This window comes from Genypterus blacodes, unplaced genomic scaffold (assembly GCF_046128005.1).
Source record: "Genypterus blacodes isolate CSIRO-AG114 ecotype Tasmania unplaced genomic scaffold, CSIRO-AGI_Gbla_v1 ptg000052l_1, whole genome shotgun sequence".
Classification (NCBI taxonomy): domain Eukaryota; kingdom Metazoa; phylum Chordata; class Actinopteri; order Ophidiiformes; family Ophidiidae; genus Genypterus; species Genypterus blacodes.
This window is the reverse complement of record NW_027466864.1, coordinates 6,721,870-6,740,000: the sequence shown is the minus strand read 5'-3', so window position 1 is coordinate 6,740,000 and position 18,131 is coordinate 6,721,870. Positions and strand designations below refer to the sequence as shown.

Genomic DNA, 18,131 nt, shown 5'->3' with positions numbered 1-18,131 from the left:
CCATGACGATGGATATGAATCTGTCTCTGTCTCTGTCTCTGTCTCTGTCTTTGTCAGCTGGACTCACTTTCACCTGGAGAGACGACTCCTTTGGGAGGAGAAGTGGACAAATCAAGTCTGCGTGTTTCAGAATTGGGTGAGACACGGCGTGTGTGTAGGTGAATTGATTCTGCAGAGACGACGGACGCGGAGACGCATCGCCAGACAAAACGGACACAATTTTTATTTGTGTCGGGAGTTGGATGGCTGGGATGTGTGACAGTGTGTATGTGTTACTGGACAGTTCTGTGTGTGTGTGTGTGCGTGTGTGGTTTGTTAAGTGTTCCATGGATTTTAGCAGCATCACGCGTCCACTGGGCATCACACACACACACACACACACACACACTCTGAGCACCCCCAGAGATACAAACCGTGATACCTAACGCACTAACTGCTAAGAACTGACCGGTGTGTGTGTGTGTGTGTGTGTGTGTGTGTTTCTGTGACACAGTGCTAATGCTGCAGAGACCCTCAGCTCTTCCTCACTGCCAGGAGAGAGTCATGGATGGATGGACAGTGAGTGTGTGTGTGTGTGTGTGTGTGTGTGTGTGTGTGTGTGTGTGTGTGTGTGGGGTGCTAAGAAGGGAAGATGTTATGAAAGAGGGAGGGGGGGGGGTGGGGGGGGTTCCTCTCCTGATCCCATGTCGGCCCCCCTGCCGCGCTGGATGAAAGCTCCCTGACCAGCCGTCGTCGCGGTAACTAATTTGCTGAGATTTTCTGCTCGACCGGAGGCACGAGGAAGAGCCCCTCCAACCAACCAAGCACCCCCCTCCACACACACACACATCCACACACACACACACACACACACACACACACACACACACACACACACACGCTGCATGTATGGATTCATCCTTTATCAGTTCATCCGTCCATAAATCCTTTCACGTGTCGACGTCCACAGCTTGAAGCGTCTTCATCACTTCTCTGGTAAACTCTTCAACCTCGGTCAATGTGACGTTTGAAAGAATTCATTTATCGTCTGAGTTGTGGTAAAATTCGCTGAGTGTAAAGTGACTGTACAGAAATGATGTCATCAAAGTGAAAAGTCTTAAAGTGTTTCCTGCTGTGTGTGATCCTCAGCAGGGGGTCGGCCTCCTTCACAGATCAGCCGGGGAATTCCTGCATCAGGAATCAGCGGCTGGTCCTCCCTTTACCTCCCTTTCTCTCCCCCCTCTCCCCTCTCTCCCCTATGTCCCCTCTCTCCCCCTCCCTTTCCCTCCCTCTCCCTCCCTTTCTCCCCCCTCTCCCCTCTCTCCTCCCTCTCCCCCTCTACTCCCTCTCCTCCCTTTCTCTCCCCCCTCATCCCCCTCTCCCCTCCCCCTCCCTCTCCCTCTCCCCCTCTCCTCCCTTTCCTTCCCTCTCCCTCCCTTTCTCCCCCCTCTCCCCTCTCTCCTCCCTCTCCCCCTCTACTCCCTCTCCTCCCTTTCCCTCCCTTTCTCTCCCCCCTGTACTCCCTCTCCTCCTTCTCCCCCCAACTCTTTTCCCTCTCCCTTTCCCTCCCCTCTCTCCCCTTCTCTCCCTCCCCTTCCTCGCCTCCCTTTCCTTCCCTCTCCTCCCTCTCCTCCCCTCCCTCTCCCCCCTCTCCCCCCTCTCCCCCTCCTCTCTCCGGGGCCCTGGCCTCGTCATCTTGATAATATTCCCTAATCAGCGCTCAGGCGAACCTTTAGGGTTCAAACAGGGTCGTTGGCATGAAGCCATAATCCGCTTCTTGAACTCTGATCCGCGACAGACATTTTAATGGGGCTGAATACGGGAAGCAGGGGGCCGCATCCCATCCCTGCAGCTCCTGACGTGTCGCCTCTTTATGGATTTCACACTTTGGGAATTTAGCGGCGATGTATCTGCAGAGGATCAACATGGGGATTAAACAGGAGACGATCGATAATATTGATAAGGACACAGCAGGAGAGGTGACGGTTCCCTCGCACACGGTACAATGTGTGTGAGTGTGTATGTGTAGGAGTGTGTAAGAAAGACTGGTTGTGTGTATTCATTCGTGTGTGTTCACGCTGCTGTTACTAATCCAGATAATACCAGCCAATAACACACACTTGAACAAAAGGCCTTTTCTTTGGGCTGCTTGGCCTTTCTCCAGTTTTCTCACTGTTATTTTAGCGCCGCGGCTAATCCTGCTGCTAACAGCCTTCATCCGGTACAGAGGTCAAAGGTGACGCACACCATGAGACTGGCAGATTATAGATTATAGATGGTTTCTCTATTCCACACACAGCCTGTACATGTAAACACGTCTCTAAGTGTCTGCATGCTTGGATTTCCTGTTTCTCCTCTTCCAATACGGTGCTTGAGTACAAAAATACAATTAGGAGTCACTTATTGTTGACAAAGTAGCTGTAACGTGGCTGAAAGGCCGTGTTTTTGCCGCGTTTGCCAGGTTTGTGTTTATGGCGAGATGAGGCAGCAGCTCCATGTCTGTCTGTCTCCAGGGCAACAACACGACCATGTTGGAAACGACACCTGATTGGCTGGTTGGCAAATAACCAAATTCATTTAGGCCCCAAGATCCAGGAACACAACACAGCTGTGGCTGAATCACAAACAACAATTTCACTGATTGACCCCCCCTCCCTCCCTCCCTCCCTCCCTCCCTCCCTCCCTCCCTCCCTCTCTCTCTCTCTGGTGGGGGGAGTGAAGGGGGAGGAGGTGCTGCTGCTGGTTGTTAAGGTCTCTAAGTGAATAAAGGTTAGAGACAGATCTACTAATAGGGGCTCTTTGCACATGTGGAGCCTTTGCTTCCCCTCGCTGGGCGGCTGTTAGCACCCTGGATTCCTCTGCTGGGACACACACACACACACACACACACACACGGGAACAGAGAGAGAGACTGCAAGGCTCAGATCTAAAGGATGAACCTCAGGAGGTCTGATCGCTCAGTCGGCCGTGAGCCACAACTGGGAATTTACAAACAAAGTGTGTTTGTTTGTAAAAAGGTTACAGTGCCACCATCGGGCCGACACGTAGCTAAATGTGATGTGTTCTTCCATGGTTCAGGTCCAACGGGTCCAGCAAGAGGACACAAACACAACCTTAAATAAAAAATAAATAAATTACCTTTACTGTTGTAAAGGTGTGAGGTTCTTCACTCGATGACTGAGGCAGAAGTTAGACGTGACAGAATTAGTTTGTTGGTTCTTTCGTTGGTCGTTTGTTGGTCGTTTGTTGTGCGGCCTCTAAGATACCAAACCCCCCCTGATTTAAACAACAAACGTCCTTCCAGCACAACATGTAAGAGACGAGAACCTCCTCATGTGCACAAACATCTGCAGTACGACTTCACGGCCGTGCGTTGTTTGAACTTCTCTGCGGCGGTGTGAAGGTTTCCAAAAGTGAAAATCTGTGGATGTGAGGCGTGTGTGTGTTGAGTTCCGAAGCGGAGGTCAGCCTGGCAGAGGGACGGCGAGCGTCTCCTGGCTCTGTCCATATTTAGAGATGGAACTCTTCACGCGTCTCCCAGCCGGCCTCCCTGCGGGGTTAACCGGGGTCGATGCGGCGTGTAGAACCACAACACGATTACAGCGCTCCTTCCTCCTTAAAGAGATGTCCGAGCCGCCTGGATCACAGGGTGCGTGTGTGTGTGTGTGTGCAGGGTTGGGAAGGGTGTGTGTGTGTGTGTGTGTGTGTGTTTTGTTCAAATCTGTTAGCTTTTAGCGCCGCGCCCCACGGCCGCTAAAATCTCCCGGTTGTTCTTGCGATGCTGCAAAAAGGGTTCGACTGTAGCGGGGAAGCGTGTTACGAACCTCTCACCGTCTGTCACGCTGCCTCTTTTACCGACACACACACACACACTCTGAGGACACACACCAGAGTGCTTGCACGTGTGAATTAATCCGCCTCTTTTAACCACAGAGCTCTTCAATTATTCAGAGGCGCCACAGAGTCGAACATTCCCATTTAAAGATGTTACACTTGTACGACCAGATGAATGTTCGACAGGCGTGTACGGACAGACGCACGGACGAGGGTGGAGGGGGGGGAGGGGTTAATGCTGTCTTAGTTAGTCAAGTGTGGCCTGAATACAGTGAAGATCCAGATAAAGGATCCTCTGTTTTTTGTTGCCATTTGTTGAGCTTCAGACCAGTTAACCTGCTAAAATAAAGACCCTTCCCTTGTTGTTGCCCTCTGACCTTGGCTGCTGCTACATTCTGTCACAGCTCTGTTTGCTATCAGCGCTTCAGAGGGCTGATGGGTAAACTGTGTCGAGGGGGGGAGAGGGGGGGACGAAGGGGGGCCGGGGGGGGCCGAGCCGAGACGTGGGCCCTGCATTTGAACTTCACCTGACCGTGGCCCGGGACAGACGCAACAATTAGCACCAGGGATCAGCTTCAAAAGGAAGGGCCCAGTGTGAGGCTGGTCTAATTAGTCATATGAACGGAGGCAACAGAGCGACCACTGCATGCCTCAGGCCCTGTGTGTGTGTGTGTGTGTGTGTGTGTGTGTGTGTGTGTGTGTGTGAGGGAAGTAGGCTTGGCTGACCGTAGCCAACAGCAGGTGAGTAAGAATCCAGGTTGGCTTCAGATCAAAGCTTTGTTACTTCAGATCAAATGTGATCTAATGTGAAAGAGACAAAGCCAGAATGTTTGGTTTAGATTCGTTCAGCTGATTCGGTTTGTTTTAAACCTTCAAACTGTTAATGTGGAGTATTTGACTGTAACGTCTTAATGAAGAAGGAGGAGGAGGAGGAGGAGGAGGAGGAGAGGAGGAGGAGGAGATGCTCGCAGGGAATCAGGTTAAGGAGAACTTTTGTCCGTCCTTCGTAAGGATCACACGTTAAAGCAGCCAGGGGGGGAGTCAGAAGGGTGTTCTTCTTCTTCTTCTTCTTCTTCTCTCCTTCTTCCTTCTTCTTCTTCTTCTTCTTCTTCATCTACAGAATCACCCCATACGTTGCTTCTGTAAGTGTAGAAATCAGAAGAGTGTTGCAGTTTATGTGATAGAAGTCCAGAGTGTGTTTCCATGCATGAAACAATGGGAGCACTACAAGTTCACAACGTGTAGCCGCTGTGATCAATAATCATAACTGGGTCAGCCGTACCTGTGGAGGAACACCTGATCATTATTCTGCTCCTCTTTGGCCCCGTGAGCCCCGCAGGTGAGCCCTGGCGTGTAATATTCAGCAGCAGACGTGATAATGGGGATTTACATTGACAGAACAAACCTATGCACATACATTAAATGTAGGCAAATAGTCGCCCCTGCTGCCCGTCTGTAATCTGGTAACAAATGGTCCGGCGGGTGAAAGGGTCGTCGCGGGCAACAAGCGCCATTTCATTACGCCCCGGCTCAAATGTCCCGAGATTCAATTCAATCAAGCGGCGATTATTTCCCCTCAGTTTCCACTCTGAGGGGAATTGGCTGTCGTTCTGCCGCTGACCTTTTCACGCCGCGTCCATTTATCTGGAGGATAATTGTCCGCGCGGTTTGGTGGTCATATCCCTGAGTGCTGCCGCTTAGCCGGCTCGCTCTTATATCCTGTTATCTCTCTGCTGCTGAGAAAGACTCACGCACGCTCTGAAGCTGTGTGTCCGTTTGAACAAAAGCCTTAAAGTGAACCGGCTGTAAAATCTGTTTTCTCCTTAAGCCGGTGGATCATGCTAACGTTTGCTTTAAGGTGCTTTCACTGTCAGCAGGGCGTGGTCCGGCTTTGTCAACAGGGGGCGCTAAGGAGACAGCATCGGAAACTGCATGTTTTCATTCAGTGTGCACAATGTTGCTGCGACAAGGGAGAGTAAAGAGGAATCAATGTTTTTGGCATGGACACGTTTTAAAAATAGGCACAGGTTCCCCTTAATATATAAAGTATTAAATATACTTATATTACAGCAAGATATGCTAATAAAGCTCCTTGTGACTCTGTTCTGAAAGGCAGCCAAGGTTTGCTGGTTCACATCCCGACCGGCTGCTCCTTCAAGGCTCCTGTGGCCCCCGCAAAGTGTGAATAATATTGGGTAAGGAGTTACGCTAAAGTGGGAAAGCTTTTAGCACATTATCCACTGGCAATTGTGAGGAAATCTAATTTGCCGGCACAGGTCGCTTATTAAATATCTGCAGCGGCGGATTTGCATTCAGGCGTCTCCTAATGGGTTTAGCAGCTCTGCAGACCTCTGCAGCGTGTTTATGTAAGTGTCCATCTCTGACATTGAGGATGGGAGGTGACACACACACACAAACACACGCACACACGCACGCATGCACGCACACACGCACACACTTTGGCTTTGGAAAATCAAAGAAGTCTGGAGTCAGCGCTTTGGAACCACTGCTGCTTTCAGGTACTGCTCGTAAACTCCAGCTTCTCTCTTCAGATATGGCCGCACGCTCCCCGTCAACATGAACATTGAAGAGGTCACAAATTAGAAACTGCTGGGAGATAAAAGTCCAAACCGTAAACTATGAACACACTAAAATCAATCATCACCATCATTTTGTGAATTAAATCTTCATCAATTTACCACAAGAACAATTGCAAGCGAGGATTAAAAACATTTTGCGATATTAGAGTGTTTCTATGACATATTTTTAGATTTGTAACTTCAGACACCAGTGAACCTCAGCCAGTGAGGCGGTGGAGGCGCTGAAGGCCAGGACGGCGGTCTTTGACTCTCTGGAGCGTCGTGAGCGAGGAAGGGAAATGTTTTCTGCGTTGATAAAGATTGGTCTTAGGTGACGTCTAGACCGGATTCAAGTCTCCATCGGGTCAAAGGCAAAGGAAATCAAATGGTTATTTCTTTCATCGGCCTGCGATATACAAATCCAAAGAGAAGGAACTGGACGATAAAGGAACGTCTGGAAACACAGCAGCAACATGAGAAATGAGCGTGAAAACCAACTGGACTGATGCGGTTTGGCCTCAAATTACTGCCACTGATATGATGGGGAAACGTCATCACAACGCATTTCCTGTGTTTCCTGTGTGTGTGTGTGTGTGTGTGTGATAGAGAGAGAGAGAGAGAGAGAGAGAGAGAGAGAGAGAGAAAAGATTAGGAGCTCACTGGTGTGTGTCATAGAACAGATTAACCTAAGACTGTCACCCCTGTATGGATCCTGTGTGTGTGTGTGTGTGTGTGTGTGCATGGGCAGTTCTCACAGTTTCACATCATTTACTTAGGACAAGAAGAACATGCATGCATTTATTGCAATTACTGGACAATCCTATCTCCTGAAAGAGAGAGAGAGAGAGAGAGAGAGAGAGAGAGAGAGAGAGAGAGAGAGAGAGAGAGAGAGAGAGAGAGAGAGAGAGAGAGAGAGAGAGAGAGAGGCAGAGAGAGAGAGAGAGAGAGAGTGTGTGTACCTCATCAACTATTGATAATTCTATTTATTTATTATAATGTAAAAGGAAAAAAAGGAAGAAGTCCATGCAGTAATTTTACTCTTCTGAGTCGATCATCTGTTTATATTTAGACACCCCAGGGTGCAGAGGAGTGTGTGTGTGTGTGTGTGTGTGTGTGTGTTTTTCACAACTACGACCAGAGGCCCAAGAATTTATCAATGAACCTCTACAAGAAATTATATTGTTGCCACTTTTTACTGTGTGTGTGTGTGTGTGTGTGTGTGTGTGTGTGTGTGTGTGTGTGTGTGTGTGTTGTTCTCACTGTTTCTGTTACTTTGTTTCACATAATCGGGTCAAAAACAACATTGAGATATTTAGTTACCAAGCAGGACAAATGTAAACAAAATACATGTGAAATAAAAATAAAAATATGAAAATATAGATATTTATATTCACTTAGTTCTATTATATGGAGGGCTGAGAATTTATCAATCAACCCTTGTATGAAACTGAATCTCAGCCTCTTCGCTGTGTTCACATGTGTAACTGTGAAGGGTGCTTGAGCTTAAAGCTGTCATCATCATCCTCATCATCATCATCTTCCTCATCATCATCCTCATCATCAAGTGTCCCTTGTAGTCCTGGTCTCCTCTCATTGGTGGACCTCCAGGAGCCTAAAATGGGGGCCCACTTTTCACGTGTGTTTTATTCCGTCCCCCCCCCCCCCCCCCCCCCCCAGCATGGGGTCAGATCCGCTGACCCTCTGGCTGCTCTCTTCTCTTTGGGGCTCCTAATTGGCTGCTCTGTATCAGAGGCCGGCTCCTGTGTGGGGCAGAGGGGCTGTGACGTGCGGGCCGAGGCAGGGATTGGAGGGCAGAGGGAGCCTATAAGGGGAGGGCGAGCCAGCGGGACTCAAGCCGGCCAAGGAGTCACTCTGAGTCGGTCCCTCTCAAACATGCGCCCGCCGAGGGTTCGAACCCGCCAGTGACAGTCGAGTGTTTCCGCTGTTTGCTCCTCTGCGTTCAAGGAGTTCGAGGAGAATCTGCGGAGGGATTTTTTTTGTACCTGGCAGAGGAACTATTCGGCTGCGAGCTTCCCCTTCTCACCGACATGGAGTACACATCCTCCCCGAAGCCGCAGCTCTCATCCCGGGCGAACGCCTTCTCCATAGCCGCCCTGATGTCCAGCGGGAAGCCCAAGGAGAAGGAGGCGGAGGAGAACACCATCAAGCCTCTGGGTAACTCAAACTCCTCAAGGACTAAATACTGAAGGGAAGAATGAATATAGAGAGTTTGGAATGTATAAATCTAGAATAAAGGACATTACATTTATCAGAAAACTGAGCGTCACACACGGAAATTACATCAGGAATAAGAGTGGAGTTTAAAATGAAAAGTCGTTAAAAACATAATAAGAGAAGTAACATTGTTTTAAAGAAATGCTTTAGAATATAAAATGTGGAGATTTGGTTTTAAAAAAAGGAAAATTGTTTTATTGGAAATTGACACTTGACGGACATTTCAGTTATTTTTGTTTTAGATGAGTGTCAGAATAAAACGAGCCACATTTTCTGAAGTGTTTTTGTTTTGTCTTGTAATCCAAAGTGATGTCATGCAAAGTGAAGCAGCGTCGTGTTTCTATGGGGATCAGATGTGACGCATCTGTTTGGTCTCACTTCTGTCGTTTGAATAGAATTATGAAAATCTGTTTTCTAAAAATAAAAAAAGAAGAAGATGGACTCAGGTTCAAAAGTACCAAGATCATTTTCTTTATGTCTTAAAAAAATCTTCATCGGATAATAATAAATACGTCATAGCTAATAATAATAATTTAAAAGCGATAAATAAATGCATTTAGGTATAAACATTAAAATAACTAATATACTCCATTTGATCTTATTAATGTCGTTATGATGTCACAATATTATAAGAAATAAAAAACATTGTGTTTGTCTAAAAATGCAAAAAAGTCAAGTTTCCTTTTCTTGAATGTTTCACTGTCTTGGTTCAGTTGACTCGAGTGTGTGTGTGTTTGTGTGTGTTTGTGTGTGTGTGTGTGTGTGTGTGTGTGTGTGTGTGTGTGTGTGTGTGTGTGTTTGAGCAGAGCAGTTCGTGGAGAAGTCCTCCTGCAGCCAGCAGGCTCTGGCCGACCTGTCCGCGTCCCTGGACGGACACGGAGACTTCAGCGGGAGCGCGCCCGCGGTGTGCACGGAGCCGCTCATCCCCACAAACCCCGGCGTCCCGAGCGAGGAGATGGCAAAGATCTCCTGCAGCCTGGAGACCAAAGAGCTGTGGGACAAGTTCCATGAGCTCGGCACGGAGATGATCATCACTAAGTCCGGCAGGTACAGAGGGTTCAGGTTGAGCACAGTGGGACACAAAAGCTTTACGTTTAGAAACACATTTCTTTCTTTAGACGAGCGTATGAAGCCATTTTAAAATGACGATATCCCTTGATCTTCATCGTCACGTATCAAGTTCTTGCGTTCATACATAAGCAAGACATCATTGATCATTTATGTAATAGTAAAAGTAATAATAATAATAATAATAATACATTTTAAATAAGGACATTGCAGAGATACCCATCTAGAAAAATGTTGATTTAAAATGTATTTTAATAATGACATCTGATGGAAAACAAAAATGTGTCTTTGTTTTTTTTATCTCCAGTCGTAATATTATACATTCAATATTTAAAAATAAAAACATGAAACCTTACATATAAAAGTTGAATTGGTGAACTGAAGGGAAGTGAACGTAAACACTGTGTCCCTGTCCTCTGTCCTCTGTCCCTCATCAGGAGGATGTTTCCCACCATCCGGGTCTCTTTCTCCGGGGTGGACCAGGACTCAAAGTACATCGTGCTGATGGACATCGTCCCCGTGGACAACAAGCGGTACCGGTACGCGTACCACCGCTCCTCCTGGCTGGTGGCGGGAAAGGCCGACCCCCCTCTGCCCGCAAGGTACTGAATGACGTCACCAACGAACTGCTTTCATTACTAAATTCATTAGAGTTTCATTTTAAGAGGTTTGACGTAATTAAAGACAAACTCCTCTAATTTATGAAAATGGAGACTTGGTATTTTTGGGTTTATCGACAGTTTGGGTTTCATTTAACATAAATGTTGATTTATTCCCGCTAACGAGCAGAACTGACAAATTGTAGCAACAACCGATGAGTGACGCGTGAGGCTTTTATTTTGGTAAACGTGTCGTTCTGGTTTATCCCGTCAGTGTTTACGGACTGAACCGGATTATGAATTTATTTATGACTGCAAAATGTTCATCAAATATTAACACTCTAATGGAAAAGAAAGAAAGAAAATCAGAAAAAGTAAAGCAGAAATAAAACAAGAATAAAAGAAAACTGAAAAACAAAGAAAATGAAATTACGAAAAGATTGCATTAGATTAAAAATAGACCTTTAATTAAGCAAATATTAAATAAATAACAGTTAAGTTAAAGATTAAGATACGAAAATAATGTGAAAATTAAAAAATGAACTGATGGTGATTTCTGGAAACGTTATTCTGGTTATTTTGTCAGTTTATTATATTAATGACTGACTGAATAAAAAGTTAAACAATACAATAGAAAAATTAAAATAAAGCTAAATCAAAATCAAAGTAAACAAATAATTTGCCTAATGCAAGAAAACGAAAAACACAAGATAACATTTTAAATTTTAGATTTTAAAAAGATGAAATCAAATATCTGGAAGAATGTCGAATAACTAATTACCTACAATTAAAATGAAATATAATTAGTTTAGTAATGTATCAATCTGGATTATCTTTCTCTTCACCTTTATACTTCAGTATAATTATTGAATTTTTTTTATCTAACTTTTATTCACAAACTCCTAAATGAAAAACACTCTGTGCATAATAATAATAATAATAATAATAATAATAATAATAATAATAATAATAAAACAGATTACATTAAAAGGAGCAAATTTCATATAATACAAAATCAAATTATAGACCAAAAACGTTTTAAGGTCTAACCAAGACTATAGTACAATTAATAAAGATGTACAATAATTCAGACGGGTTAATTAAAGTAAAAGTACAACAAAATGAGAACAACATGCTGCAAATAAACAATATATTCATTACATAAAAAATGTTTGAGATTAAAAAAAATGTGTGTGTGTGTGTGTGTGTGTAGGTTGTATGTTCACCCAGACTCTCCTTTCACCGGGGAGCAGCTGATGAAGCAGATGGTTTCCTTTGAGAAAGTCAAACTGACCAACAACGAACTGGACCAACATGGACACGTAAGAACATCAGGCATCCAACAATCCATCCATCCTTCCTTCCCTCATCCCTCCACTCATTCATCCATCTTTACATCCCTTCATCATCCATCATCATCATCATCACTGCTTGAAAAATATGTCGAAAATTACATTGCAGGTTTTTAAAAAAATACATTTATAAGTTAAAAAGAAATTTTAATTGTGCATTTTAGTAAAGGAGTTTTTTTTTTATAAAACCTCTAGAAAAAAATGTGTTTTTATCAGTTAAATGTTCTTCCACTCCTGATTGTAATGAGGTCATCTGTTTGAATCTTCACAGGAATGTTATGACCTTATTTCCAATGCAAGGTTGAGAAAATCAAAGGTCATTCAATTTCGAAGGTCAAATAAAAAGCAGAAAGCAGAAATTCATGTAGCCAAAGATGGTTAACAAGTGAGTGTGTGTGTGTTTCCCCTCTGCAGATCATCCTCAACTCCATGCACAAGTACCAGCCGAGAGTCCACATCATCAAGAAGAAAGATCACACCGCCTCCCTGCTCAACCTTAAGTCGGAGGAGTTCCGCACCTTCGTCTTCGTGGAGACGGTCTTCACCGCGGTCACAGCCTACCAGAATCAGCTGGTGAGTGACAGGAGCTTGTGGAGTGAAACAAACACGTAGGCCCTGAAGCTCGGGCTCTGATTGGTCCTTTATTCTGCAACGTGATGACATCAGATGGATTTACCCGCCCTCACACCTGCTCACACACACACACACACACACACACACACACACACACCAAGAACGTAACTCGTGAGTAAGCTTGTTGGGTAGGGACAGATGTTTTTAAAGCTTCCTGCACATGAAAGCATTCAAAGCAAAAGCCCCTTCATAATAGACCAAATGGAAATCAAACATAACAAATGTGTCTCCTACAACACTTTATCAGTGTGTTGCCATGGTGAGAAGCATGCGGCATGTTTTCCTTTAGGCCATATTGGGACATAAGTGATGGTTCCTTTTTAAAAATAACTGCAGTACCCAGCCACTAAATGCTGACGTGTGTATACTGTATCATTTACTTTATAACGTCTTCTGTTTGTGCTGTTTGGTTGAAGGGGGCTCCTTTTTAAAAATCTGCTTATGGCCCCCTAAAGGCCGGGGCTGATGATGATGATGATGATGATTTGCCACCCCCGTTGTGATGCAAACCCACTCCCCCTGGTGGAAATGACAACAGTTGCAAAAACGTACTCTAACTTTGTGAGGAAAGGCTTGATTTACACCATCAGTTAACAAGTATTAGAACTTTTATTATGAGCTTCAATAATGGAAGTTTAGAAGTCAGTTAGTGTTGAACTGTGACTTTAAATGTAAGACAGAACAATGTCTTACTTTTGGTGGCGATTTAGCTTTGCAGAGGAAGATTTGTGCAGGTTGAGAGCGATTTAGAACTTAAACTTTGTGTGCTGCGTTGCTGCGGTAACGACCGCGAGCCAAGCCGCAGGAAGAAGCATGTTGAGGCGAGAGAACTGAGCAGAGACGAGAGAAAAACAAAGGAAGGGCAAGTAGTGTTAAGGAAAGGAGGACCAGAGAGGAAGCAAAAAGAGGAGAAATGTGTTTCTGATTGCTCTTCCTCCTTCTCTTCCTCTTTTTGTGCAGATAACCAAGCTGAAGATTGACAGCAACCCGTTCGCCAAAGGCTTCAGGGATTCCTCGCGGCTGACGGACATGGAGAGGTACAAGGAATTCTGGGTCCTGCACTGTTTGTTTACTTCTGTCCCGCCCGCAGCCGATAAGATAAACAAGGAGAGAGAGCGTGTGTGTGTGTGTGTGTGTGTGTGTGTGTGTGCTCATTAGTAAATACAGGCCGCAGTGTTTATGAGTGTCAGCGTGGACAGATAATGCGTGTTTGTCTTTCCTTTCTTTGTTCCTTTCTGTTTTCCTTTCCATCTTTTGTTCTTCTCTTCCTTCTCATTCCTGCATTCCACTCCTTCTTATTCTGCTTCTTTCATTTTCTTCTTCCATTTTTCTTCCTTTCCTTTTATTTATCCCGTCTTTTTGTCCTTGCATTTCTGTTGTCTGTCCTTTTCTTTCCTTATTTCTCCTCCATTTTTCAATTTTTCTGTCTTTCTTTCTTATTATTTTTGCTCTATTGTGACCATGTGAGAGATTTCGCAGCTTGCTCTCTTGCTCACACACAAACGGACACGCACACACACACCTCCACCGTGCCATCCAAAGGATTTTATATACAACACACACACACACATACATATACACACACACTTCTCATAATGCACGATTCCGGTACTAAGGCCAAAATCAGCTGACCAAATCAAACCATCTGCCCATTTCCCTCAATCAAACATCCAGAATCAGGAACTGACAAACAGCCACAAGCCCCCCCCTGCCCAAAACACACACACACATACACACTCTGTCTTTCTCTTTTTGAGGGCTGTGAATTAGACCTGATCAATTGATCTTCGGGGAGCTGCAGAAATCGCATTAGTCTGGAGTCGCTCACTGCACTAAAACACGACATAATTCAATTGGCTGCAGTGACTGATTGAAACCAGCGTGCACCCCCGCCCCCACCCCCCCTCCTCCCTGGGCTGCTGTGCATTGTGGGAGTTGGAGGTGGCCTCACCGCCGCAGGGGCCCGACGCTGATAAAAACACACACATTTGTACTCCTCTGCTGACAGATATTGCACTTTCCTAACCTAATTGGAGGGGTGGGGGGGCTGCGGGTGGGGGCACTAATGTGGACGCATGGCTCTTATGATGCAGACCACTCGCCTGTCCATCCGCACACAAACACACACACACACATTCGACAGTACCACCCCCACAATTTGTGTCACTGCGTTTGAGAAGTGCTGTCTGACAAGACTCAAATGAGCTAATGCACTTTGTGGGGATAAACACACACACACACACACACACACACACACACACGGATGAAAACTGTCCTGTAAACGATGTGAGCAAAAATATAGTGAGTGAAACAATAACAAATATAATCGGAGACTGATCAGATTCTGAAACCCTGAATGATCAATGTGAAAATATTGATCAGATATTTAGTTTTTCAGATTGTTTATCTCTATAGTTATGATGACAGTGGAGATTCATTTTGGGGCTCTCTCTCTTCGGCTTTTGCTGCAGGGAAAGTGTTGAGAATCTGATCCACAAGCACTCCTACGCCCGGTCGCCAATCAGGACCTACGCCGGCGACGAGGAGAGCATGGGCGAGGACGGACACGGCATACACGGCCGCGGTAAGACGCTGGCACACACTGATGATGTCATGTTTCCGATTGTACTGGTGTTATGAACAAAACACCAGTACATGCGATGTACATGCAAATGCAATGTACATGCTAAGATGTCATGTCGTCACTACGCAGGTTCGGCGTTCACAGCCTCAGACAACCTCTCCCTGAGTTCCTGGGTCACCACCGCCTCCGGCTTCTCGGGCTTCCAGCACCCGCAGTCCCTCTCGGCGATGAGCACCGGCGCCACCTCCCTGCCCCACCCCATCCAGGGCTCCCTGCCCCCCTACAGCCGCCTGGGCATGCCGCTGACGCCCACCGCGCTGGCTGGCACCATGCAGGGCAGCGGGCCTTCCTTCCCCTCCTTCCACATGCCCCGCTACCACCACTACTTCCAGCAGGGGCCGTACGCCGCCATCCAGGGACTGCGCCACTCCTCTACCGTCATGACTCCCTTCGTATGACTCTGCCAAACTCCGCTCTGAGGCTCGTCCCCAAAAGCCTGTACAGACTCAGCGAATCACCCTCCTCTCTGGCTCCTCACCCCTCCTCCTGTTCTATCCTTTCCTCATGGTTTTTGTAAATAGTTCACCTACAGCGAGGGAGGGAGGCATTGGGACATCACGTTAAGGACCTACAGTGGTTTCTACGAGCGTTTATGACATTCTGACAACGCCCAATCACCTCAAAACAAATAATGACTGCAAAAGGAGTGCGTTGAACTTTGTCCTTTGAGGAATGGGGATACTGGAACGCTTGTACACTTTCCTGCGCGCGGTTGCAAATGCTCAACATAGCAAGAAAATTTCCCGCCCGCCCTCAGTCTGCAGTGACGAATCCTCCGCTGAGCTTTTGAAGACGGTTTGACGGTTTGCTTTGCCATCCGTAAAAACGCTGCAGCCGAAACTGATTTTGGAGAGACTCCTTTGAAACGAAGCCAGCCATATGTACAGTTCAGAGCCGATGTCGATATGTTAGCACGCAATGTACAACCATGAAAATGCTACTTTTACTCGTAGGAAATTGTCAGTGTAGAGTGCAAAACCATAGGACGCATGCAGATCGCAGTAGACGAACACGCAGGTTAAACCTTTATGGGATAATATGGGACAAGGGACCCCCCTGTCCCCCCCTCCTACAGGGGGGAATAGGTCAACCTATTCTATGTTCAGTCTCAAGACATTAGTTTTGAAATAGTCGCTGTTTAATTTATTCCGTCTTGTTTTGTATTAAGAAGTTCATACGTTTAGCTCTCAGAACTCCACTCTGAAGTGTTTTGCAGTTATATCATAGGAAAGGAAACAAAACAAACAGGTTGGCCAAAAGGTGACGGAAATCGTTTACTCGCAGTGATGTCAACACCACAAAGTGAAGGAAGTCAGCAGAAGTCCAAGTGCGTTTACTACAAAGGACGTTGGTCACAAATCAGAGAACAGCAGAATCCAATTCATTCCATCCATGTAAGCCTCATACTCCCGCTTTTGCCTAATCTTAGTGCAGGCAAGTAAGCATTGAGTGAACGTAGATGAAGTTTACATCTTTTTCCATAGTAGATGAAGAGCCGCATCTGTGTTGGCGCAGCACATTGGGCTGACCAGCAGTTGAGCGTCGGTTAAGTGTAGCAGAGATATGGCCGCCTCACACTGCGTCGACACCAGAGGGTCTCCACAACCAGAGACAACGACTCCACGGTCTCATTTTAAACACGGGGGGAGGAAGAACCTGGAGGTAAATTTGTTAGTGAACCAGTCCAAAGTTAAGAAGAAGAAGAAGTCCTTAACCTGGAATTTCTAGTCCTAAACAAGTCAGACTTCTCTACCCAGTTTAATGACAGGAGAAACATTTGCATAGTCGTGTTAAATTGGAATGTTCTCATATTTGTATTTATTACCTCCCAGATATACACAATAGAACTGGATGGGAAAATAGATGTGACCACATGTTTCAGTTGTTATTTGTATCAGTTTGAGGACGTTATCACGTATTTGCGAGGTCCAGCTGAGATGCAAGCCTTTTTCCATTATGTTCACTTGAGTCTGACGTTAGAAAACTCTGTGGTTAGAGTCCAAGTTGAGTGTAGTTCATTTTACAGTTAGAGATAAAGCAGTTTAGTGAATTACAACATTCAGAGGAACACATAGAGGTAAATTGAGTGTGGAATCAAAGGTCCTTAAAATATCCATAGAAGAGGAGACATTTTGTTTTTGGGTTATTTTCCATCAGAGTACTGCAGATGTTTGTGTTGAACATGTGTCACACCTTGGCTTGACGCCTGCAGGAATTCACCCTGACCTTCTCTGAACGGCCTGTTTTACCTATCGGTCCTTTACTGTTTACTGTGTTCACTCTGTGAGCACAGTGGTGCTGCAGCAGAGTAGAAGCGGATAATATTAGGGGGTTCTACGCATTAAACCAATGCAAGGTTTTCAAAATAGACCCATACATTTAAATAACATAGAAATCTGTATCTGTCCATTTTAAGGTTGACGAAAAAGTACAACAACTAATTCTAAGAGGGACAATAATTTAATTTGATGCTTGAAGACCCTTAATATTGCAAATTCAAGAAATTTGAGGGATTAAATTCAAACATTTAAGGTAGTTTCCTAAAGAAGTTAGTTAGAGAGTTTCAGTGTGAAAACAAGAGAAGATGGTTTTGTGTTTTGTTGACAGGGGGAGAATTACATATCAGTGACTCAGTGCTGTGAATACATTGATAGATGATTCTATATCAAAATAAATGTGTACATGAAACTGTTACAGCTGTGCACCAAAGCTGCGTATTTTGATTTGTGCGAGTATTTAAAGTCCAAAACAAAGCTGGATATCTACGTTTTGTTGAGACATTTTGCATGTTGATGTTTCAGCCGGGTCATTTCCTCCCATCCGTTCAAATAGAAATGAAGTGAAACAGTAGTAAATGCTTTACTTTTACATTTTAACGGTGTGCAAAAGGAGCTTTGTTGGATGATGTATAGATTAATTTAATTCCCATCGCTGTAAATGTAAAAAAAGAAAAAAAAAGAAAATGCAAAACACTCCAGTTTGAACCTTTATCTCCATGTTTGGTTTCCTTTTGTATGCCATACGTATAATCTGTACGCCAGGCTGTGTTTTCATGATTTTTAAGTGCAATATATTTATTTTGCTCTCTGGAAATAATGTGTAATGTACTATGTCGCATTTAAAAAAAATAGATATTTGTAAACCTTGAGAAATATATATCACCACCCAAACACTTTGAGTTGTTTTTGTTTTTTCACACAGACTGACA

At 45.1% G+C, this 18,131-nt stretch overlaps 1 protein-coding gene across 1 annotated transcript; it reads left to right on the top strand.

Annotated features, from left to right (window-relative positions):
• The first annotated feature begins 8,260 nt into the window (after nucleotides 1-8,260).
• On the top strand, nucleotides 8,261-18,131 carry tbx20 (T-box transcription factor 20). Its single transcript, XM_076150217.1, has 8 exons — nucleotides 8,261-8,567; nucleotides 9,434-9,674; nucleotides 10,133-10,297; nucleotides 11,508-11,616; nucleotides 12,061-12,219; nucleotides 13,240-13,316; nucleotides 14,751-14,863; nucleotides 14,993-18,131. The coding sequence occupies exons 1-8, from the start codon at nucleotides 8,441-8,443 to the stop codon at nucleotides 15,319-15,321; spliced, it is 1,320 nt and encodes a 439-aa protein (XP_076006332.1). The 5' UTR covers nucleotides 8,261-8,440; the 3' UTR covers nucleotides 15,322-18,131.